Raw genomic sequence first — 24,380 nt, forward strand, 5'->3', positions numbered from 1 at the left:
AGGAAGCAGCAAATCATTACATACGTATCTTTATCAGAATTCCAAGTAAAATATCTTCTCCAAAACACCTCGGTACTTTTCAGCCTTTCCTGTTTACAGTTACATTAGTATATCACTTACTGATTGTCTCTTTTACAGCTGTTTCCAATTCCATTTCTTTTTGAGCAAGCTGAGTATTGAACTCTCTCATTAGCTGCTTTAATGTAGAGTTGTGCTTTAATTCAATGTCTTCCTGTTCACATCTGTACAAAAAGTAAGAAAAAATTCACAGAGAAAATAAAAGTTTTAAGAGTATGAGAACAGTTTAGCAAGGGAAGAAATTTGGGAAAGTTTCCAAAATTATTTTAGAATGGTTGACTTTGAATTCTGTGAGATTCTCCTTCCCACTTAATGCACCTGGAAGACACGTGCTTCATTTGAAAAAAAACAAAAAAAAACAAAAAAACTCAAAACAACCACACCGGAATTGAACCATTTTGTGTACTCCCATTCTCCTTCCCTCAAATATACACATTTTTTGCTCAAAAACTGGAATTAAATGGGTAGTTTTTACGACATTCCTTGCCTGACAAACTATCAGAACACAGAACAGCATACTGCATTTTTTGCAGTACATATGAACAATTCTTGGTACCACCTGTTTTCCTCCTGCCACCCCCGTTCACAGTCTGAACTTCCAACTGATATTGAGATACTTTTCAGGGTAGTGACATGAAGCTCTCAGAATTGAGCTTTAATAAACTTTGTTTCTTGTTTCAGGATACTAACACTCTCTCTTATGTTCTGGTAATGCTGAATAATCATCACTGAACAATTCAAGTAGTATTATTTTGTCAAATGAGAAACCATACTTTAAACTGATGAATGAAATAACGTTCTATTTGTTCATGAAGTGCTACCATTAAGTTATTCCTTGCTTTCTGCTTAAGTCTATCTAGAAAAAAAAATCACAGATAAATACGAGTCATTGTTTCATTGTTAAAAATTGAGCTATAAAAAGGTCTTCTTAAGGTTTAAGTGGTTAAAAATAAAGAAAGGAGATGTTAACCAGACCAGGAATGAAGAATTTACCTGATTTTCTGCTCCATTTCTTCTAAGGACTCCTTCTTAAGTATGTCAAGCTCCTGTTGATGTTCTTTTCGCAGAGTACGCAAGTCTTTTTGAAGACTGTTTACATCTTTACGTAGTTTCTGTTTCTCTCTTTCAGTCTCTTCCAGTTTAGCCTGCAAGTCCTTCTGCTGGTTCTGCATATCATCTAGCAACTTCTGCAGCTCCAAACCAGATTTAGTCTTTTCTTCAGAATCTTCTTCAAAAGCTTTCAAGCGGACATTTCTTTCTTCCAGCTGTTGCTGTAAACTTTTTAGGTTTTCTTCATATTTCAAGCTTGTATCTTCCATCTCTATCTTGTGCACTTCATTTACCTTAGCTAGACTATCTTCCAGTTCTCTCACCTTCTGTTCTAAAGAGTAACTAACTGCCTCTTTTTCCTGCATTTTTTTCTCGAAATCTCCAATTATATTCTTCATATCCAGATTTTTTTGTTCCTTAGCTTTCAGTTCTTCTCTACTACTCGCTAAATCACCACCACACTGAGCATGCTCATCCACTAACAAGGAGTACTTTTTAGTCTGCTCTTCAAGCTCTTCCCTGAGGCTTTCAGTCACACTCTGCTCCTCTCTATGCCTCGTCTCAGCACATTCCAGTTTTTTAAGGAGTTCTTCCTGTTTGTTTTGCAGTTCTAGAAGAGAGTCTGCACCTTCTCGTTGGTTGCTTTCATACTTCTGCAACAACTTATCTTTTTCTGTCAAGTCTTTCTGTAACACGTTAATTTTCTCTTCGTACATCTGTTGGACACTCTTAAGTATTTCATTTTTTTCTTGCTCTACAGCAGCTTTTGCACTCTCTACTTTTTGCAGTATTTCTCTCTCTAATTCTGTGGAATCTCTTGTTGACTTCAACTTTTCTTCTAGGGATTCAATTTTGGCCTCTCTTTCCTGCACTTTTTGTTCCAAATGTCTTACCTGATTTTCTCTATCTTGTTTTAACTGCTGTTCCTTTTCTTTCATCTGAGACGTCAATTGCTTTCTAATAGAAACAATTTTTTGCTCTGCCTTCTTTTTCAGATCTGCCAACTTAGTGCTGTTCTCTGCATTCAGTCTCTCTTCTAACTCTTTCAGTTCTTCCTCTTTGCTTTTAAGTATTACTGATTTCATTTGATCAAATTCTCTTTCTTTTGCTTCACATTCAGCTTTCAGTGAACCTATTTTCTTTTCAAGATTGAGCACTTTTTCTTCAGCCTCCCTAAATCTTTCATCTTTTTCGAAAGCAACCTTCTCTGCCTGCTGGAGTTGCCAAGCTACCTCTTTCTGCTCCATGTCTTTTTGTTCATTACACCTTTTAAGTTCCTCCATCAAGGAATCATTTTCTGAAGTTTTCTGAGCAACATGTTCTTCTAATTCAGCAACTCTTGCCACTTGGATTTTTAACTCTGCATTTAAGTCGCTTTCTTGTTTTTCTACTTCGTTTTCCTTTTGTTCCAACACACTTTTTAAACTATCCAGAACCTTGCCTTGTTGAGCCAGCTCCTCCTTCAGTTTATTTAGCTCTTCATCTTTTTTATTGGCTTGGGTATTGCTTAGCTCAAGTTTGCTCTGCAAATCTTTAATAGTTTCATGGTTTTGTGTAAACCTTGTTTGTGCTTTTGTCTTCCATTCTGACAGCTTGGCTGTGCAATGATCTACCTGCTCAAGAGCCGATGCTTTTTCTTGACTCAGTAGCTCAACACTGGATGATAACTCCTGTACCCGGTTTAACAACTGCAACTGCTCCTCTTGATGTTGCTTGCTTAACAGAGAGATGGCTGCTTCCTTCTCTGCTACACTTACCATGCTTTCAAGTTTAACATTAAGCTCATTCATTGTTTTGTTGAGAGTTGAGATCTCTGATTCTTTTTCCCAGAGTTCCTCTTTCATCGAGGTGACAGCATTGATATTTTCTGATAACTCTTTCCTGAGCTGCGTTATGCAAGTTTCTTTTTCTGTTGCTGCTTGCTTCTGATTCCCTCCTTCTTTTTGCAGTTGTTCCTTTTCTGTTACAAGTCCTTCAATATCAGCCCTCATGGACCTAATTACATTGTCCTTCTCTTGCAGCTGCTGCATTGACTTCCTCATTTTCACAATTAACGCTTCTTTAACTCTTGTAGTTTGGCGCTCACAATCTGCAATTTTGCATGTTACTACACTGACTTTTTCATTACATTTTTCAATTAATTCACTGCTTTTTGTTTGCAATAGAACTTCAGCACTCTTCCAATAAGCATCTAATTGTGCTACAAGCTCCTTAAACTCAGTTTCTTGTAGTTGAAAAGCCTCAATTTTTTTCTCATAATTTTCACGATCTTTATTGTGAGAAGACTGCACAGTTTGGAGTTTCTCCTCCAGGGTTTTCAGCGTACCAGCCAGCTCGGTAATTCTGGCTTTGTCCTTTTCTTCAATTGCTTTCTGTCTACTGATCTGTTCCTGAAGTCCTGATTTCTCTTTCAGGGACTGACTAAGATCACCCTCCAGCTTTTGGAGCTGCACTTTCAGGCCACTTTCACTATTTGACAGGGCAGTCATCTGAGCCAAGGACTGCTTTAGTTCTTCTTGCAATTGCTTCAGGGTCTCATTCCTCTTCACCTGCTCCTCCTTCAGTCGGGTTATTTCTGTCCTTGAGCCCTCCTTCTCAGCACTGAAGGTGGCAAGTTTCTCTTTCAGATCTCCAAGTTCCTGCTCTTTCTCTTGCAGCTCCATTTCATGTTTTTCCTGGAGCTCCTCAGCCTGCTGATTGAGTTTCTTTTCCCAACTCCGGCTAATTTCTTCCAACTCCCTCTTATGGGCCTCAGCAAGACTCTCCAGTTGCTCTTTCTGATTAGACTCCAGTTTTGACACAGCATCACTGATTCCGGCTGAGCTGGCATGTGCCATTTCCAACATTTTAGCATTGAATTCGCTCTCTTTCTGACTGAACTCCAATTGCTTATTTTCAAGCTCTTTTTTTAGCTTAGATTCCTGCTCAGCAAGTTTCTTTTTGAAGGTTTCCTGCATATCTTTTGATTTCTGCCTCATTCTCTCCATTTTGTTTTCCTGACGTTTTAGCTTATTTTCATAGTCTCCTTGTAAAGTACTAATTCTCGACTCTGTGGCTAACAGTTTCTGTTTAAGTTCTTCCATTTGTTCGTTCTGTACCTTCTTTATGCGTTCAATTTCACTTTCCTTCTCAGTTAGACTTTGCTTTGCCTTATCAGCCTCTTCCTGTAGATCCTTCAGTTGAGATCCATACTGTTGTGTTAGAGACATTACTACCTGGGTATTTTCATTGCTTTGCTCTTGCAAATGCTGCTTCAGGTCACGTACCTGAGAGATGTACAATTCTAACTCATTCTTGACTTCATTCAGCTGGGATTCAGCTCTTACTAACTGCTCACTAACTTGCAGTTTTTCTCCTTTCAGGTCCATCAGCTTTTGCTGGAGCTTTGCTAATTCCTCTTCGTAGAGCTTTGCCTGCTCGTTAGAAGTATTCTGTTGGGATTGTGAAGATTCCATTAGCCTTGCAGACACTTGGACAAGTTCAGCTTCAGATCTCTGTGCAGATTCCTTAAGTTCTTGCTCCTGTGCTTTTTTTTCCTCCAGCTGTCTCTCCTTCTCCTCCAATGATTGCTTCAGTTGGTTCAGTTCCTCCTTCAGTACCTTCTCAACTCCTTGAATAGACATCTCATGCTCTTTTAACAAAATTTCAACCTCTTCTTTGTGCTGATTCCTCTCTGCTTCCAACTTTACCTCAAATTCTTGCTTTGCCTCACCTACTTTACTTTTCAATTCTGAGAGCTCTTGTTCTAAATCCTGACGTACTTTTAGTGCTTCGGATAGCTCAGAAGACAGCGTTTCTAATTCTGTTTGTTTTACGTCAAGTTTTTCTAATGTTTTTTCATTCATCTCTTCTATATGTGTACGGAAAACTGTTTCTTTCTCTTTCAACATCGCATCTATTTCTTGTTCTTGCTTCTCTCTCATTTTTTCTATTTCAATTATATGTTGCTCCTGTAAAATCTGAAGTTTTTCTGCCCAAAGCTTTTCCTGCTGCTGCTTCATGTTCTCCAATTCCTCCTTGTGTTTTTCAACTATATCACCCACTTCCTTATTATGCTGCTTTTTTTCAGACTCCATCAGAGCGCTTAATTCCTCTGATCGCTTTCTGTCATCTTGCGAGCATTTTGCAAGAGAGCTCTCCAATTCAAGAATTCTCTGTTAGAAAACAGTTTTAAAAGAATACAACTATTTCAAATGTAACAAAATGATCACAATTTGGCAAAAAAAACAACCAACAACAGGTTCACGTAGGAAAACAGCGTCTATAGTTTCAGGTAACTTTTTCCATTATTTATAACAAATACATTTTTACATCAGCCTTTAATTTATCTGGTTTGTTATCAGCCTTGCTTCCATTAAGTTAAGTTAGTTAGCTAATGGAAAAAAGAAGTTCTATTCCACTGCAGTGAAAATAGACAAAACAAAAACTTGAAAATAATTAATTCAAACAAATTAATTCATGCAATGTATAAAAGAACAATGTTCTTTATTTGTTTGTTTAAGAACAATTAGGACTAAAGTTTCTAGAGTCTACAAGGACTATTGGGCTTTATACCAATATACTAGTTTTATCTTAATTCCACCTCTTATTTATCTGCTGCTGCAAAGCTGAAACTCCTCCATAGACAAAATTTGCACCTTTTAAGTTTGGGAGTGGTTGAACAACATGCAAACTTGCTTTAGCAGAAAATACAATCTTTCCTGTGATGTAAAGCAAAAAACACTTCAGAAAATTAAAATTAATTTACTACTTAAGCATCTTTGTAAGTGTTCATATGGTAGCAGTACCCATAAATTAATCTGATCAAAGTACTGCTCTCCTGTACCACGCACAAAAAACCTACATTGACGGACATGAATTTATATCCCACACCATGATATAAAGTGAATGAGTTGCTGTATTTTGAAATCAGATCTTTTAAAAAATAAGTATAAGCTGCAGCTTACTATGGCAACACATTACGTTTTGGTCACTACTAGAACACTGTGTAATTAATCCAAACCTGGTCACATAAAATCTGCATTATTTGTAAACTTGTCAAAGTTAAGAATGTACTGAAAGGCACTCTTAGAAAATGTTTACTTTTCTGTAATATTTACTCACAGTTCTAAAAGTCTCTACTTCCTGATGCATATCCTGAAGTTTCTTGTCACATTCTGACTGTATTGCTTTCTTCTGCAGCTCTAGTTCTTCTAAGGCTAGGGATTCCTGTTGCTCTTGCTCTTGAAGGGTTTTTAAACACTCACTCTGATTTTTCTCCTGTATCAAAATGAATAAGACAACACACTATAAAGATGGTCCACACCTTCAAAAACAGTATAATAGGAAATTTACAAACAGGTTAATAGGAATCATATAGTAATCTCATATTTTCTATTCATACAAACACATGGTGTGTATTTCTGTGAAAACAGTTATTATAAATCATTTCCATTTTCTTTACTTGGCAACCATTTGCCCTCTACTTTTTTTTTTTTCCTTTACCAAGACAAACATAATTCAACTCAATCATTTCACTTTTGTTTGGTCACAATTATTAATTGAGAGCAACATCTTTGGGGAATAAACATCTGTCCCCACTTGACTCTGCTAAAAGACTCTTACATTTCTATTTCTTATAATTAAAAAGTAACCTTATAAACAAATAGAAAAACATGCTCAGGAAGAACAGTCAACATCCTCTCTTCTAGTCACTAACCATCAAAGAAGAGCACTAAAGAACACCTAGCTGTTAAGTGAAACTGTACAATGAGCTAAAGTAGACTACAGATTACAGAAAAGAGCAAAGAATTCCAGTGATCCCTGTCAGCCTGACCTACAAGGATTCTTTTTTCCAGAGATCAACTGCTGCAAATGTGTAACTCTGCCAACATAACATAACCAGACATAATGAATTTTAATACTTCTCATTTAACAACCTCATTCTTTGTACCTCTTTTTCTCTAGCTGCTGTGGCCGATCTCCAATAATCCAGACGTAGAAATTAAAAAAAAAAAACAAACAATTCTAACAAAGAGAGTTAAAGAAAAAAACAGTAATAATCTTTCACAGAACACGTAGCTGTCAGTGATTACCAACAGTGATTCATTATCATTAACTCAGTATGGATCATTGTAGCTGCTTATCTTTAATGCTCTGAAGTCTTTGAGCTCCTTGTCTTTTGGCGGGCACCCATATCTGAGTGCACAAGGACTCCCATTGTGGAATGGGTCAGATTTAAGACGTCTAGTACCCACCTCACACTCAAGAGAAATGACTTTCTACACATTTTAGGAATGCTTACAAGAGCTGCCTTCATCTTCTCCCGGAACTCTTTTTCTTGAGCCTGCAATCTCTCATTTAGCTCCTGATCTTTGGTAGCTATTTCTTTTTTATGTAATTTTTCCAGTTCAGCAACACGATCTTCTGAAGACTTCTGTGAACCAAAAGTCACAAGAAAACCTTATTTCAAAACATTAAATAACAAAACACTTTGTATTACTTCTCAATAAGAAAAACAGAGCAGAGAAAGGAAAACAAAAGTATTTGTTTCCTTTTTGTAAGTGACAATTATTTGAGACACTTACTAGTAATAAGCCCTGTCAGATGTTATTTTCAAACTTGAAGTCTTCCACAGCTCTTGTAAAAGAAACATCACATTTTCTAAAGGCTCTTCTACAAAGGTGAGCTTACTGTTTTCTGTTTTAGTTCTGATATAATAACAAATTGGAACACGAGCTTCAGTCTGTGACTTTCCCTCTATTCCCATTATTTCATGAGCCAGAAGAACATCACCATTTGACCTACTTAAATGGCCATCTACAGCTTACATATATGCTTCATTTATGAATAGCATTATGCAAATAAATCACTCCCCCAAAGCATCAGTGAAAAATTAGTAACACAACAAATGTCAAGACAAGAACTGCAGTTTACAGCTTAGTAAGACATGTGCAGTACGCATTTGATACTAGCTGAATAAAATTTGCTTTGATCAAGTAGATTTTAGCTATTCTTAGCTAGTGATCAACAGTTGGCGACAAGTTCTTAAAACTTTTACGTGTACTGTGCTAGCATAATTATTGGAAGTTCTCAGCATTAGAACTCAGAATCCTGTATATTTGTGAGTTAACTGACATTAATTTCTTCATCTGTAGTATATATCAGAATATATCCTTCTTATCATCTCTCTTCAAAGTCTCAAGTGTACTTCTAGTAAATACTTTTATTAAACACTGTGAAACTAAAAGCAATATGGTTCATTTTACGAGTAACATAGTGATCTTAAACTGACAGTGAAAAAACATACAGAAAGTTTTCTATTTTCCTTTATACGTTAAATAAATCTTTAATTTCAGATATTTTTCTACAATGCTTTAAACAGCTAGAATTTTATAATAATGTTCTGATATATTAATGCATTTTACAACTATAGCTAATTTGTAATTTAATGATTGGGTTAAAAAACAGCAATAAAGGTGAGTTTCAGCTTTTACCTTCATAATCTCAACCACCTCTTGCTTCACTCTGGTCAACTCCTGCTGAAGATTTACCCTCTCCTCCTCACTTGCCTTTTCTACTGCTTTGATTTTTTCATCCATTTCTGCCTGTAATTTTTTCCGGGCTTCTTCTGTTCTTTGGGCAATACTCAGAGCCTTCTCAAGCTCTTCAAAAGCTGTAAAGATTTCAAAAAAAAACAAAACAAAAAAAAAAAAAACCAAAAAAAAAAAAACAAAGTTAGTGAGCTTAGGGTTAGATCAAGAATTCACATGAGTTTATTATCTAGAAAGGATAAAACTGATAAATGGCCGTGAATGCCTTGGTTGTTTTTGCATTTCAACAGCTTCTACTTGTTCCCCTAAAATCATTATAAAGTATATAAACCACATAAGTGAAACTACAGCTCCTTTTCTGGCCATATGCGCTGAATAGTTTTGTCACTTTTCACTAAATCATGAAAGAACTCCTCCTGAACAGAATACTGAAGTACAATACCATTGTTCTTAATTCACCTAAAAACTGTTCCTTTCCCAGGGTAACCTTTATAATCTTCCCTTCAATATTGTGTAGAGATGAGTTTTGCTAATTTCATTCTTTCACTGTCTACATTCAATATAAGCTGCTATGAACACAATTAGAAGGGACACTGGAAAAAATGTGGGTTCATGAAGATTGTCTTGTGCTTCTAAACCTTGAAAAAAAAAATCTAAGGAAAAAATATTAGCATTTGTTCTGAAAAGAACTTGAATATTTGTAACGTTTCAAGGAACACAAGCAGAAGTAATGACAGACACAAGTCTGCTGAAACATACCTTAATTTACATGTCGGAAGCAATAATCTCACAGCTGCTTTCTATGATAACAAATATTCTAGCCTATTTCATTCACTTCATAGGTGATCATTTAAATACAGAAAGAAAGCAAATCAATTCCTGAATGGAAGCTGTTTTGTTATTATGATTTTTCAATACCAGTATCTGAATTCCTCACTGAAACAGATGGCACAATCTCCACAGATTTACAAAAGACTAGAGTGTAATCACTACCAAGGAAGTCCCTTTTCCTGAACATGAGAAGCCTCAAGACAGTCTCAAGACAGCACAGTATATGGTACATTCTTTGCAGAAATTAACTTTGGCAAAATACCTCTGTAAAATCTGCAATCATAGCGCCAGTATCACGTTTGTAGTTTAACAGAGCACAGAAAAACTTGGATATTAGTCTGGGAAACAGACATAAAATCACTTTTTAAGATGTTATTTAGTATGCTCGCCTTTCTTCCACTTAATTCTAAATCCGAAAGACACACAGCCCCCGTTTCCTTGATACACCATTACTTAGCAGGCGTTCACAACAGTTACTGCAATCCTTTTTTGTGAAACAAATATATACAGTTAACCATATTTAATAATATTCAGGTATGAATTTGAGAAGTGAATAATAAGTTCTATTCAAAATCTTCTGATAACATTCGAAACCAGTCTTTAAGAACAAACTGCACTTTCTGAGGCAATGCCACAAATACATTTTCAAGTTACTTAAGTCCATAAAATTGCATTCACCCAATTTCTGACCTTTTCCAACTGTTTTGCAAGGAAGCTTTTCTCTGACTTCTCACAGCAACAGTTATGTTTTAGTATGCAACAGGTCTGCTATTGACCATGACAATACCAAACTACATAATCATACCCAGTTTTTCATTCCTCATTCTACTCCAATACCTCCTTACAAAGTACTTCAAGAACTCCTTACAAAAGTCTAAGAGATTATGTCAAAGAGCAAAACAGTGTAAAGTATAATGACAGCATGCATGAGGCCTATAGCTCCTTATGAGAGGCAGCCACCCCGTTTCCAAACATGTTCTTCATCATCCCTATTGAGGCATTTGCCACCCAGGGCCATCAGGACTCCACTCCTTCTCCCTGTGCCCCAACCCATGAATGCAGGCTGCACCACTGCATGTGGAGACCGGCAGCGACTGCTCTCCTCTTCCCTTAGCACTATCCAAAGCACACAGAGACAGCCAAGTCAGCCTAAAAAGCCCTGCAAACTTTTACCAAGTATAATTTGGAAAAGAAAACCTGCATCTAATGGATTTTAAGTTATTTCACTGTTTCACTTTCTGATTCTTGCTATGAGTAACGAAATCTTCATTTCATTTGAGAAATCTCTTCCTTCCGAGAAAGGAAATCTAATGCATTTGCCACCGCCCACAAACTCACTGAAGAGAAGATTCAAATTTGCGCTAGGATTGACTACTGATAAGAGAAAGCTGAGCAACATGCAGGATGACAGCTGCACTGCCATAATTGCAAGCAGGATGCTAACACAAACACTAGGCAGAGCTGCTGGATGAAACGTCAAGGGGGTATGAAAGCACAAAGCAGCAACACTTCACAAACACACATGGTTCTGTAAAAGTTAAATTATATGCATCTCAGGCACTTTTAGCACTTCAGCAAAACAGAACATTTTAAATTAAAGTAGTTAATTCTAGTGTAGCATAATAAGCGAATTTCAAACCAGTAGATGGCTAATACCAGGGAGAGAGAACACAGTCTAAATGACTACTATTACTACTATTTTCTAATCTACTGAAGCTTTTAATTCTACTGTGGATAAAAGCTTGGAATACGAAGCCTGTGTTTTTATCGAAGTACATCTATCCTGAATCCCAAGAATAAAGTAAAGACACTGCCAGTGCTCTTCCCAACCAGCTAATGCTGAGAAAAGATCCTTCTATCTAAGTTATTGGTCTCATACAGGCTCACTGGCAAAACAGAAATGCTAACTAACACACCAACGAAGCCTCAGACAAGTCTTGCAAGACTTCATTCATGTGACCAAAGCAGACCTTGTAGTTAGCCTTCCTGTGCAGAATATAAAATTAAACAGAGCCTGAGCACAGCCTAAGTGCCCAAGAAGGTTGCAGAACTGATTTTTAGAAAATGTGCACCAGAAAGTTAACTGCTTTACATACACTACTCCCAAGTATCAGTCCCAGCTCTCCCTTCCTTGCCTTGGCTACCCTGTGCAATGCCAGTTAGTACTGCGAAGGCTTCCAGATCACCCTTGTCAGTGCTGCAAACATGTATTACGTTCAACTGTAGTGCCATCTACTGCTGGAAACTGTGCACAAAGCACACAACAGAGATGGCAAGAGATCTTTACATTTTCTTACTGAAGGCTGAGAGCAGGCATCTTGTCAAAAAGCTACTTCAGAAATAAAGGTTGAATTAATTTCCTATAGTTGGTTTGTGCAGCTATGCAGGATTCTCAACACAGAGTTGAGGCTTTTTTGTTCTCTGTAGAAAGGTGCAAAGCATAAACTAATTAATCTTGCAAAGGAAATGTCATCTGCAGAACAGCAAAGTGAAGAAATATGAATTCACTTTCTAAAGACTGCTTGTTTATTTTACTTCACAGAATATAAACCGATCAATTAACTGCATTCTGAGAAGTCAAAGAAGACTTATGACAAGAAATGACGAATAACAAACTTCAGTTTAGCAATTAATTTACAAATTCTAGTAATATTATTGTTAAAAGAAAATACAAATAATCTACATAATTTGACAAGCATTCACTAACAATTGCAGTTGCTTCCAGTTAATGAACTGCCATTGCCTGAGAAGCACAGAATTTACTTTTAGAGCCCAGACCAAGCACCCAATGTTCGATGTAAGAAAAGAAAGCCCTTACCCCAGTCCTGTTCATACAAGGCTTGGGAAAGGCACCATGATTCACTTATTGGCATGTGTGGATGCACAAAAACAAGATGCTCTGTGAGATTTCAATACAGTGTACCTCTAACTATAAACAACTGAACTGCAACATTAACTGGGGACACTCAGTTATAGTTTACATGATGTGCACAAAATAAGGATATGCACTTTATATTTCAGTACACAAAAATGCATTAACATTAAGTTGTCACTATTCTTTCTTATATTAAATCAAATACTGGTGCTTTTCTGCATTGTCTAATAATTAATTACAATAAGAAAGTCAGGCACGTGACACTGAGAAAATTTGAAATATGAAGTAGCCACAAAATACATCAATTTTTGTCCTAGTGCTATACTGCAGGTTAAAGTAAATGCCACGTACAAATGTATCACACCTTATCTTTATTTTGTGGTAATATAGATGAAACGTAACACTTCTGCAAATACAATATTGCACAAAGGAAATCTACAATGTATCACAATATAGAAAACAAACAAGTCTACAAACAAAAATAGTCTCAAATACACTAGGCAAGAAACCTAACTTTAGACCTCAGATACATAAACCTATCAAGTTCACAGAAGTTGTGAAAATCAAAGGCTGTGACACAGAACAAATTTCAAGCTTTCCCAATATTCATGGTGTTTTTTCAAATGGCAGAACTATGTGTCACAAATTCTCTGGAATGCATAGGAAAACCTAATAAAGTTCATTGTACTAATTTTCCAGATTGTTCTATTGTTTTAATACCCATTCCATAATGGGTATGTTCCAGCATAAACATTACCATAAGCACTTAAAAATAAAAAAGAACATTTAACACAGAAATCTCCTCTTTGTAATGTACTCAATACATTATTGACGAGTTAAATTCCTTGTCAGTAGTTATTAGTTATTTCTTCCATGAAGACAGATAGAATCTGAAAATGAGTTAAAAACTAACTATGCAATAGTGAGGAAATACTGTACAAACAGGAGTGTGTGGATTTTAGTTCCTCATTAAAGGTTTCTACCACTTCAAAAATTGCTGTGTTTCAGACAACATCAGCAGTAACTTCATATCTGTGGGATGTTAACACATTCTTGAGTTAGTTTAAAAAAAACAAAAACAAAATATAATTAAGCTTTCTAGTCTCCAAGAATTGATCAAAATCCTACTTCAGCAAAGGACTCAGTGATTTCTGAAACATGGATTTCAAAGCTAAAAATTTTCATGAGAGGGCAGGGAAGGAGGGCACCTAATCAAAATATTTGTTATTTTCACAGGTTGTTCAAAAGTCTTCTATCTGACCACTCATTGCTTTGTGTATCTTTATGTTTCCTTTGCTGGTTTTGGAAACTGAATTTGCCCTTCTGTATCACAAATTCACATTTAAAATTGAAAGTTCTGATCTAAACTTAGGCAGATTTAAAATAAACTGCTACGAGGTGTATGCTTTGAACTTCTCAATGCTTAGAGAGAAAAAAATACCATACTGTATGCTTTATGCAACTGACGCATCTTAGCTTCTGCCAAGACCGTGAACTACTTCCTCTAAATGCCTATGAGAACAATCTAAAAGTTTCTGTAAGCATTCTGTTAGATACTGTGCAAAATGGATTTCACTATCTTTGAAGGAAAAAAAATAAAGCTGGGAGGACTGATTGAAAGTACACACAATTAATGTTATCAAATTTCCAACAAAAGCAAACTTGGGTGTGTAATAATTGTATAAACATTAGGTTACAAAAGCCTGAAACAGTATCATCACTGATGTTTTATTAGGAAAAAGATCTGAAATCCTTCTGCTACGATTACTGAAAGAAAATGTTTGTTACGGTTATAACACATCCTTCTGTTTCTAATTCTTCCAAAGTTCTTATGCATTCATTGCTATGTTTTCTATAGCAAATATAGATGGCATTAGTATGATAATTCTTAAAGAAATTTATTTCTGAAGTTTCTCTCCTAAAATTACATCAATGCCAACACTATGTCACTCTTTTCCACTACAAAGAAGGTACAGCTGCTTTGGCAGTTTCCTTCCTTGCTCCAGTTGAACTGATAGTAGAGTATCACACAAAACAGTGAATAACTAGTGACCAGAAATGAAGTTAGTAATGACATCAGCAGCAGTGATGTAGCAGAACATAAGGAAAAAAAGCATGTTTTAATACCCATTCCAAATAACGCCTGATGAAAAACCGCAAAAAGACCATGCTGAAGCTTTCTCATGATCAAATACGAAAGCTAATAAACTTCAGTGTCTTACCAGCTCTTTCAGACTTCTCTTTCTGCTCTTTTAACTCCTCGCCTTGTGTAGTTATCTGCTTGATCCGAGCACGCAGCTGGGCTACCTCTTCCTCCTTCATTTCCAATGTTTCATGCATTTGTCGCTTTGTCTCTGCAATTACCATGCCCTATGGAAAAGGTCCTTGTGATAAAAGCTAACGAACAAATAAAATGCATATCGAAAACAATTTCAAGCTAGGGCACACTCCTTGTTAGAAATAAACTTTAATCCATTAATGTAATATCAGCAATCATGGTATTTTTGAATGTCAGAAAACAGAAAATTCTAATTAAAAGACCACAATAGGAATGATTTTGAAGAGCCAAAATTTATCTAGTGGTTAAAAGTACTCCTCCAGGAAACAAGGACCATAAGAAAAATTTACTTTCTTGGGATAGTAGATAGATATTTCTTTAAAATACGTATTCCGTAAACTAAAGGCACTATTGTGTGTCTGCTTCTCCTTAAAAAGCAAGCTCAGATGATGAGTGTTAGTCATGTTGCTTGTTACACCACCACCAAAAGTTACTCCAAGTAAAAACTGTGATTAAGAAAAAAAAAACTTTTAAGGATCAAAAGTGGAGAAACTCTTCATATTCCTAAGAAACTACAGCTACTTCATTGGGTGTTTAACTCCTTTATGTTGCATCTCATCCTCATTAGATTTTTTAAATCTTGCACTGAGGTGCGTAACCATGGGAGTCCACTTGCTTATCACTATGCCTTTTCAAATTATGTCCTACATAACATGCTTTTCCAGTATTACGTATAAGTTAAGAGACAAATATTTAAAAGTACCTACATAATAAAATTCTCAGCTAGCTTAAATGATTTACTTGTTAAAATTGCATGCAAGCCAAACCAAACTAGGTGACTAAGAACAGCTTCAAATACCATTAAGTCAGATACTTCAAGTTTAACCACTCTTCTTCCCAAACTACAGTTTATAGAAAAATTCTTCCTTATTTACCTTGTCTTGTTCTAGCTGCTCAATCAAATTTTTTGCATCACGCAGCTGTGTAATCAATTTTGTCTTCTCAGCCATGTGAAGGTCCTAAAATGAAATTAAAAAAAAGAGCCCGTCTACAAGAGCTGTAAATACCACCATCCACAAGAAAATGCCTTCTGGCAAGCACTTGAGGTTTGGCTTTTAGAAAGAATGATTTCTAGATCGGTACATGACCAAAACTTGTTACATTAAAAACATTAACCAGGCTAACAATGAGGCCCTGCACTATGCCTTGGAGGTAAAGCAGAGAACAAAGTTCAGGGAAATGAAAGCAGGCAGCTTTAGAATTACTTCTAAATCTTCCAGTCTTAGGCTGCCTCACAGCTTCCCTAACAATTCAGGTATCCGAAGGCACAGGTTTTCTCGTGGATGTCAGAGCCTCAACAGTAAAACGGGCAAGAAATATGCCTAAGGCATCTGCTCCACTATCTGCATCTTGGCTTACAAGATGATCTTAGCAATGCAGCATTTTATCTGTTTGTGCCCTATGAATAAATTCTGCAAGTACTGGAATTCTTACGTTGTTCTTGCAGCTACCCACAAAGTCAAGAGCATTTTACCTTCATTTTCTCCAACTCCTGAAGTCTCTCTTCCAACTGTTCCTGCAGTGCCTCTTTCTCGTTGGTTAGCTGGGCACAGCGCTCCTTGTGTGACCGAATCATCTCCTTGCAGCGCTGTAGCAAGTTCTCTTGGCGCTTCACCCTCTGATTAAGAGTTTCCAGTGTTTTAACAGAATCTTCATTACCCTCTACAGACAATATACCAACATTACCACGTGCACACTTTTTCCAAAATGCAGATCTACTTTCATAATTCACATAGTGGGTGTCTCACAGTTTTTAAAAAAAAAAAAAAAGTTGTGCAAAGTTTGCAAAACTTCCTAGTGACTACTTTAAATGCATTCCAGGTCCAGCCAGAAATCATGCACACACATACACAAGATGGAAAATGCAGTCTTAAACTCCAAATTAATCTGCAAATCCCCACATGCAAAGCAAATCACATCTCTGAATTGCCAAGCAAACTGACCCCTGTTTTCACAGCGCTGGGTACAACATTAATTCTTGTAGAGCAAGGTTGGCAATATTGCATTAGGCAGGAAAACGGCCAAGTTCAGCATCTTTCTAAGCTATGCTCTTCCCTGTATGAATAGCTTCTCATAGCTAGAAAAGCTACTCTCTTCTCTAGCCTATAGATAATATCTTATGTTCTGTCCTGGTGCTCTGAACAAAGGATCAGACACATTCTCAGCCATTCATTTCATGACCATAGGGTCTTACACACTACAATCCTGAAGCAGACTTGAGCAGAGGAAACATCCTGAACTCTAATTCCTGGGGACTAAAAGTGTATGTTACTTTCTAAGTAGCACATGCTTAGGAAAGGCATGACACAGGGTGAGAAAATCTTTGCTCTAACACCACACATTATCTAAACAGAAAAATCATGGCAGATCCTGAAAGAAGATCATTTCAAGATGTATGTTCATCTCTATCCGAATCCTAACTTTTATGAAGTCACGATTGATACCGTCATGGTATACCAGTAATATATTATCCCAGGACCAATAACCAAATCTAAACAACGCTGGGACTTCCATAGCTCAGACATCTCCTGATGAGAGAAACACTTAAAAGAGATCAGTCAACAGCCTGAGTATCAAAACTGATCTTTTCTTCTACTCTTTCTGGAAAAAACACACACACAAAAAGGACAGGAAACTGGTCTCTTCTAAACCCTAGGGATAGTTCCTTGCTTACGGGAGACAGAATCGTTTAATAATATTAAGTGGGGACATCAAAACCCCTACTGGCAACAGTGATACTTAACATTATTCATAAAAGCAAGATAGACCATAATTGAATTCCTATAGAAATTCAGCATCTTTGAATGGTTATTGTGTCCTCTAGGTGCCATTCTCTTTCCAGAAAAATGATCTCATTTTAGAAAACATGTTGTGCCTTAAATACTCTTACTCCATGGTAAATAATAGCAGGCTTATTCCCCCCAAATCAAGATCTCTTAAAAAAGCCCCAATACCTACCATTGCTTCCTGGTTCCGTAATATTTTCTGGATTGATTTCTTTTGTTTGACTTTGAGCTTGTGGTTCAGATTGGTTATTTGGATCAGGTAATTCAATTCCTATCTGACCATTCTGTAGCCTCTGTTTCAGCAACGACACCTAAACAAAAGGTCCTTTTAGTTAAAAGGAATGGATTCTAAGATGACCATGTTTACATTTTCAGAACAAGAGAAAGTTAAGAAAACTGTTTTCAGCAAGTAGAGAAAGGAAAATTCTGTCTGGTTATTTTTTTGCATTTTTTAAAATCATAATTATGTTTCGAAGCAACAAAAAATAGTGTAATTAGGAGTGAAGAAATAACGAAGACCAATTAAGGAAAATCCATACATTTTACAACAGCATTTCCAGCTCAAGTATCTGCTAATGTTATGTTCTTGATAACAAAGACATTACTAAGGTATTTAAGAGAAGATCAAACAACCGTATTTAACAAGAATGAGATTTTTCCAAAGGTATTCTAAAGGTATCTACTCAGTTTCTAGAGAATCTGAAATTCTAAAGCTTTAAAACACAACAGTGCTTATAATAAAACATGGACACTCAGTATAGGAAATTTAAAAAAATGTGGAAAAAATAGTTTTTAAAAAAATCTCTTGGGTTTGCTGTTCTACCTGAGTTTGCAGAACACTAATAAGTTGATCCTTTTCTTCTAAGGAAGCGTCAAATTCCTCCTGGAGATGTTTCTTAGCTTGCTGATCCATCTGGAGCTCCTGAGAATCATAAACAAACATCTCAAATGAAAACTGAAATGTGAATTTAAAAAGCTTACCTATGTATTACAAAATATTAAAAATATCTCATTGCAACTGTAACTTCAGAACAAAACCAAAAACCATCTATTTCTTTTACTAAACAGTGTAACAGGAAAACCCAATTCTAATACCAGCATTTAAACTGTAAGAGATTAGATCTGATGCAAAATTATCAAGGATTCTCTCTTCCAGAAAACAAGTTTGTGTTAGGATCACTTCAAGTCTATTCCTAAAAACTGTTTTCCCCATACACGTCTCCTGGGAACTGAAGAATGCACTTCGGTAAACCAGATTCTGCATTTAGTCACCAGATTAAATCAATATAAACAGCAGAAATATAGATTTCCCTTATGCTCATTCAATACGCTAGAATTGTAATATGACACATGCCATCTGTAACAACAGAAAGTATTTTTTTTTTTTTAAATCTTAAATGTGTCTCAAATGAGACAGAGAATGCCAAAAAACTTCACAGTGGCTTCACTTGCTACTTAATTAAGAATTCACTTGGCTGGACGCCTTTAGAAACTTGTAGATGTAGCCTAAATATGTAAGCAATATCTACACGACGTTATAAAATACTTCCTTAAGGCAGTTTCTGATTGCTTTTAAAGTTTATCTACTTTTTAATTATTATTTAAATAATTAGTTGTTATGATGATAAGTGTATACAAATTTGCATTCAACTTCTTATTGAGAGAACCAGAACCATACATGTTTCATTCATGCACTGCAAATCACTTTTTATACATGTGTTTTTAATTTTTGGTTTACTTCATCCACATGCACCTTTACGAGGAAGAGATACCCCAGAAAGCCAACAGTTCTATAATCATTTTTCTGCAAGGGTGCTGCTTGTTGTAAAAGCAAGTACCACCTGTAAATATGGGATCTGTTAGCCAGGCTTAGCTGTATCACAGAAAGCGTAAAGAAAGGATGAAAAAGCAAACAAGACAAAATACAAGGCACTGAATGGCTCTCCTGCTTTGCTTTCACCCAACTCCCAGTCTCACTTTTATGGTCTCCTGCTATCTATCCCTTCCCCAGCCAGCGAACGCCAACTATCAGATCTGCAGCGGTGAACACTGACCCTGCTCGGCCTCCAAAAGGACAATGCTACATGGCAGCTTCAAATAAAGCTGTTCCCCTCTCTTTTCAACTAACTACATCCACTTCTGAACCACATGCAGTCTCTCGTTCTCAGCAGCTACTGATCACACCTCTTTCTTGTGCTTCTGAGCTGTAGAGGCAATTCCTTCCACAGCAAAGACAACAACAAAATGTTCTGAAACCAACACTGCAATGGACCTCTGCATTCAAAAGCCCCTTCTGACCCTTGTCTGAGAACTGAGGCACCAATCACTGTCGATGAGGAATTTTTTTTAATAGGAAAAACCCAGTGCAAAAACCTAAAGCAAAAATAAATACTTACATCCAAGCATTACTTGCACCATCAGTTCATAACAAGGAAAACTTAATTTGTTCTTGCATGGCCTCCTTAGAACAAACTTGTCTTATCCAACTCATTTATAGGAAGAATAGATTGTATGATGAAGGACAGCTCTTTTGGTTTTCTTTTTTTAATTAAATGCTGATAATAAGTGGCTACATCAATTAATGATGAATTTCGTAACATTTTAGTTTTCACAGTGGAATTTTTCCATTATATTTGTATGTTCTAAATACTATTATTTTAAATTCTAAGAGTGTTTGACTTCATGTTGTAATGTTATGGCTTTCAGAAGACCAAAGAATTGGTTTTTGAAGATTTTAAATTAATAAAAAAAATTTAAGTCTTAGATTTTAGGAATCTTTAAATCTGTAAGATTTTTAAGGAAAAATAAACTTTATATCAAATATATATTTTCTATCTCTTTTTAAACACACTAGGCATGATTTCTATACACACACACACACACACACACACACACACACACACAAATACATCTCTCTCTAAACAAAGAACTTTGTCAAAAGATGTTAAAAGTTCGGTATGCACACATGCAATCCTTTTCCTAATAAAAACATCTTAATTCAAAAAAACAAAAGCCTCTCAAACTTTACAAAGTATCAGTACACAGGAAAACTAAATCTACAGGGGCATATATCTATATACTTGACACGGAATACATTTCTCACATTTGTAGCAAACTGGAAAGAAATACTGACAAGTCAATTTGTCTGCAAGGCTGTGGGTATTTCTAAAATTATTGATATCCTAGAAAAAAAACTAAGTAAAACAAAACGACAAAAAAAGAAACCATGAAAAACCTTCTAAGAAGTGCTTGTTGTTTGTATTTACCTAGTATAATTATTTCTCAACATTAAAAAAGCTAGAAGTTGCAGAGCCACATCTAACGCCAGGCCCAACAACACTGCAATAACCACATTATTGGCATTTCTACCAATTTCACAACGAACAGAAAAGCAATTCAGTTGGTACTATGAACTGCTCTGCCTTAGACTGTGACAATAAGCTGCTGAATGGGAAATAAACAAGAGAAATAGCCCCATGTCAGGCAATAAAAGCAAGCAGTTAAAAACCCTGCTGTGCAATAGGAAATATTTTCCAAACTGAATTTAAAATCAAAAACTAGGCGCAGAGAAAGATTCTCTGCATATATGGTGGAAAGTAAACATTCAACCAATAAAGAAATTTACCTCTCTCAGTTCTCCAATTCTGCGAAGTGCTTTATCCTGACTTTGACTCAGAATGCCCTTAAAAAGGAATAAGCAACACGTGTATCAAATCTAACTTCAGGTACAAAGTATAAATAAATTCATAGGATTGCATTTCAGCAGAAGAATTTACGTGTTTATATTTTTTTTTCTTTCAAATCAAACTTGATGCATAAATATCATAATAAACTGCCAATTGTGAGTTGGCAATCTATTACCTGAATTCAGTTGATGCAGTCAAAAAGGCAGAAGTACAACAGCTTCACAGTTATTTACACAAACCAGTATCAGCTGAGATTTCTAAGGGTGCCAAGCTAAGAGATAGCTTTCTGTTTGTTTTATTTATAAATAAAATACACAAGCATATGTAAACATGTACAAATATACATAAATGAATACAAAGGACTGAAAGTTAAATGTGTACTTGCACTATGTACTTCAAGATTCAGTAAAATCACTCAAATACCAGAGGAAGAATAGTAATGCTTACCTGTAGCTTCTTCTTCTCTCGTTGGATAACTTGATAAGCAGACACTAGCTAAAATACAGAAATCAGGAATAATGACGATAATGCATCCACTTACAGATATCAAAATAATTTTCTTAGTTGTATCACTATCTGCATTTTCAAACTCCTTACTTCATTTGGAAAGCTCTTGTGACAGAAATATATGAAAACAATTGTCTTCTGCAACGTTCACTTCAAATGCTCTAGAGAAAAATAAGGTCTACTTGTCAAAACAAATAGGTTACTCAGCATTCATGTACAGTACTCCCTTCACTGAAAATAACCCTAAGAACTTCCAAGCTTAAGTACAGGTGGTCAAAAAACTACATCAGAAAGTTACATCCCAGAGAATTGCCTCTATGGGAATGTGCACTTTTAAGGGTACACATCCTAGAGAGTTTAAATTTAAAAATGATTTTACCCTATAAAGTACACTTTAAACTCTAGGAGAAAAAGGTTTGTGTAACAGCCGATGTTCTCATCCCATGCGCTTTGCACATACCCAAGCAGACAAAGAAAGACTGGAAATGAACAATATTTTTCATTATAAGCTGACAAAAGGACTTCATGAGTAACTGCACAATTTAGTTTAATTAAAAATCTGATCACAATTGCCTAAGCTGTCCAAAGCTGAAGAAGCATAATGGCACTTGGAACTAGAATACACACTTCTCCAACTACTGAAAAATTATGGGAAAATGAATGCAAAACATCAAAACCAGAAATATGCAAGTCAATAAATATCTTCAAAATGTTGTTTAAAATAAATTAGAACTTTTCAGAATTCAAAGCTACTGTTAAATTTGAGTCATGCTTACTTCATACTTAGAAGAAAACAAAGAACTACTATGAATGATTCCTTTTAACATATTATTGAGATGCCAATTCTGTGATCTGCTTTCAACGAGAAAAATTTTTAAATCTTAAAATTCTCACTATATGCTCAAATGCCTTTCTTCCAAGCTCCAACATGTCTTTAAACTGAATCCAAAGAACTGGAGAAACTCACACACACACAAAATATCTTTTTGATAGAGAAAATTAGAACTTGCTGGACAGACTGCACTAAAAACACAAAACAAAATCTACACATTGGAGAATTTTCATTTTAGCAACACTTTTTTACCTAAACCATTAAAAAATATAATCTTATTATACTAGCTGGAAGATAATGAAAAAATAATAGGAGATAACAATGAATGAATTAATGAAACACAACTATTTTTTAAGACATATCTTAAACACAGTAATTGCTGTGTATGTCTTACATTGCATGGATTTTGACACTGATAGCCAAAAATCTACATAAATATTTCTGTACTTGTGGGTAGCACATATTTAAATAACTGTTAAAAAAAAAAAAAAAAGATGTATACATTTAGTTTTAAGTACAACAAAACATATACTTAAAAAAATAGAAGTCAAAAACAGCCTGGACAGTTTTACTTTTCCAAGCAATTCAGACAGTGACGAGCAACATTACTATCATTGCTTTCCACTGAAAAGGCAAAATAATAATAAAAAAAACTTAGAAGTGGTATACCTAGAAGTTATGGGGAACAGAACTTGATGTCTGAAAACAAAGGGCCTGCCTATGATAAATGCATGGAATGAAGTACACAGTGTAGGTGTACTTCAGAACGAGTTTCAGAAGCAAAGTATATTTGACATCAAGTCAGCACAGGTCATGCTCAGCACCACATTCAACACCAGCCTGGGTACACACTTTCACCAGAAAACCTCCTGGACCTGTATCCAGGCATAAATCCGAGGAAAACACAAAGCAACAGTCAACTCATCTCTGTTGCCAGCAGCAAGTAATTATTTACAAACAAGAGATGAAAAGGGAGAAACTTTCACAGGTTGGAGAGGCTGGTTGACAAGAATCTCATGAAGTTCCACAAGAGGACACGCAAAGCCCTGCACCTGGGGAAGAATAACCCCAAATGCTCAGTTGGGAAGCAGCTCTGCAGAGAAGGGGTCCCGGTGGCCACAAAATTCAATGTGAATCAGCAGTGTGCCCTTGCTGCTTAGAAGGCTAATGGTAGTCTTGGGTACATCAGGCAGTGCACTGCCAGCAGGTCAAGAAAGGTGATTTGTCCACACTATTCAGCATTGGCAAAGCCACAACTGAAGTACTGAGTGGTCCAGTACGGGGCCTCCCAGCACAAGAGAGACCTGGACATACTAGAAAGGGTTCAAGGGAAGGCCACCACCAAGATAATGAAGGGATTGGAGCACCTCTTCAATGAGAAGAGGCTGAGATTGCTCAGCCTGAAGCAGAGAAGGCTCTCATCAATGTCCATAAATACCTGACAGGAGGGCAAAGACTGAGCCAGGCTCATTCCAGTGGTTCCCAGACAAGAAGCAACGGGAACAAACCAGAACACTAGAAGGCTCCCTCTGAATAACAGGAAGCGCTTCCATGCTGTGCAAGTGACAGACCACTGGCCCAGGCTGCCCAGAGAGGTTGTGGAGACTCATCCTAGGAGAACTCCAAAAGCCGCCTGAACATTCTCTGGGTGGCCCTATTTGAGCAGGGGTTGGACCAGATGGACTCTGAGGTCCCTTCCTACCTCAGCCATTCTGTGATTCTGTGAAAAGTATTTCCGCATTATACTACTAGCAAAACTTTCGGCTCGTCAAGGCCAAACATAACCAGACTTAATATCATAATTAAAAGTTCATGGTAGCTATAATAGGATCCAGCTGTTCCAAGCAGAGAAAAACTGCAGAGAG

General features: G+C 36.3%; 1 protein-coding gene across 3 annotated transcripts in view; it reads right to left on the reverse strand.

Annotated features, from left to right (window-relative positions):
• GOLGA4 (golgin A4) overlaps positions 1-24,380 on the reverse strand; it is a 62,302-nt gene that overhangs the window by 18,957 nt on the left and 18,965 nt on the right. For 2 of the 3 annotated variants that reach the window (XM_021385843.1, XM_021385842.1), the window contains exons 5-16: positions 21,624-21,671; positions 21,116-21,172; positions 18,314-18,412; positions 17,663-17,801; positions 16,179-16,366; positions 15,580-15,663; positions 14,589-14,736; positions 8,604-8,782; positions 7,412-7,543; positions 6,232-6,387; positions 1,072-5,282; positions 121-242 (exon numbers count right to left, since the gene is read on the reverse strand). In XM_021385843.1, the coding sequence (XP_021241518.1) occupies positions 121-242; positions 1,072-5,282; positions 6,232-6,387; positions 7,412-7,543; positions 8,604-8,782; positions 14,589-14,736; positions 15,580-15,663; positions 16,179-16,366; positions 17,663-17,801; positions 18,314-18,412; positions 21,116-21,172; positions 21,624-21,671 (5,563 nt within the window). Of the gene's footprint in view, positions 1-120; positions 243-1,071; positions 5,283-6,231; positions 6,388-7,411; positions 7,544-8,603; positions 8,783-14,588; positions 14,737-15,579; positions 15,664-16,178; positions 16,367-17,662; positions 17,802-18,313; positions 18,413-21,115; positions 21,173-21,623; positions 21,672-24,380 lie in introns of those variants that run through there. The other variant, XM_021385844.1, reaches the window with a different exon arrangement.

The sequence above is a fragment of the Numida meleagris genome, chromosome 2 (genome assembly GCF_002078875.1).
Source record: "Numida meleagris isolate 19003 breed g44 Domestic line chromosome 2, NumMel1.0, whole genome shotgun sequence".
NCBI classification, from domain to species: Eukaryota; Metazoa; Chordata; class Aves; order Galliformes; family Numididae; genus Numida; species Numida meleagris.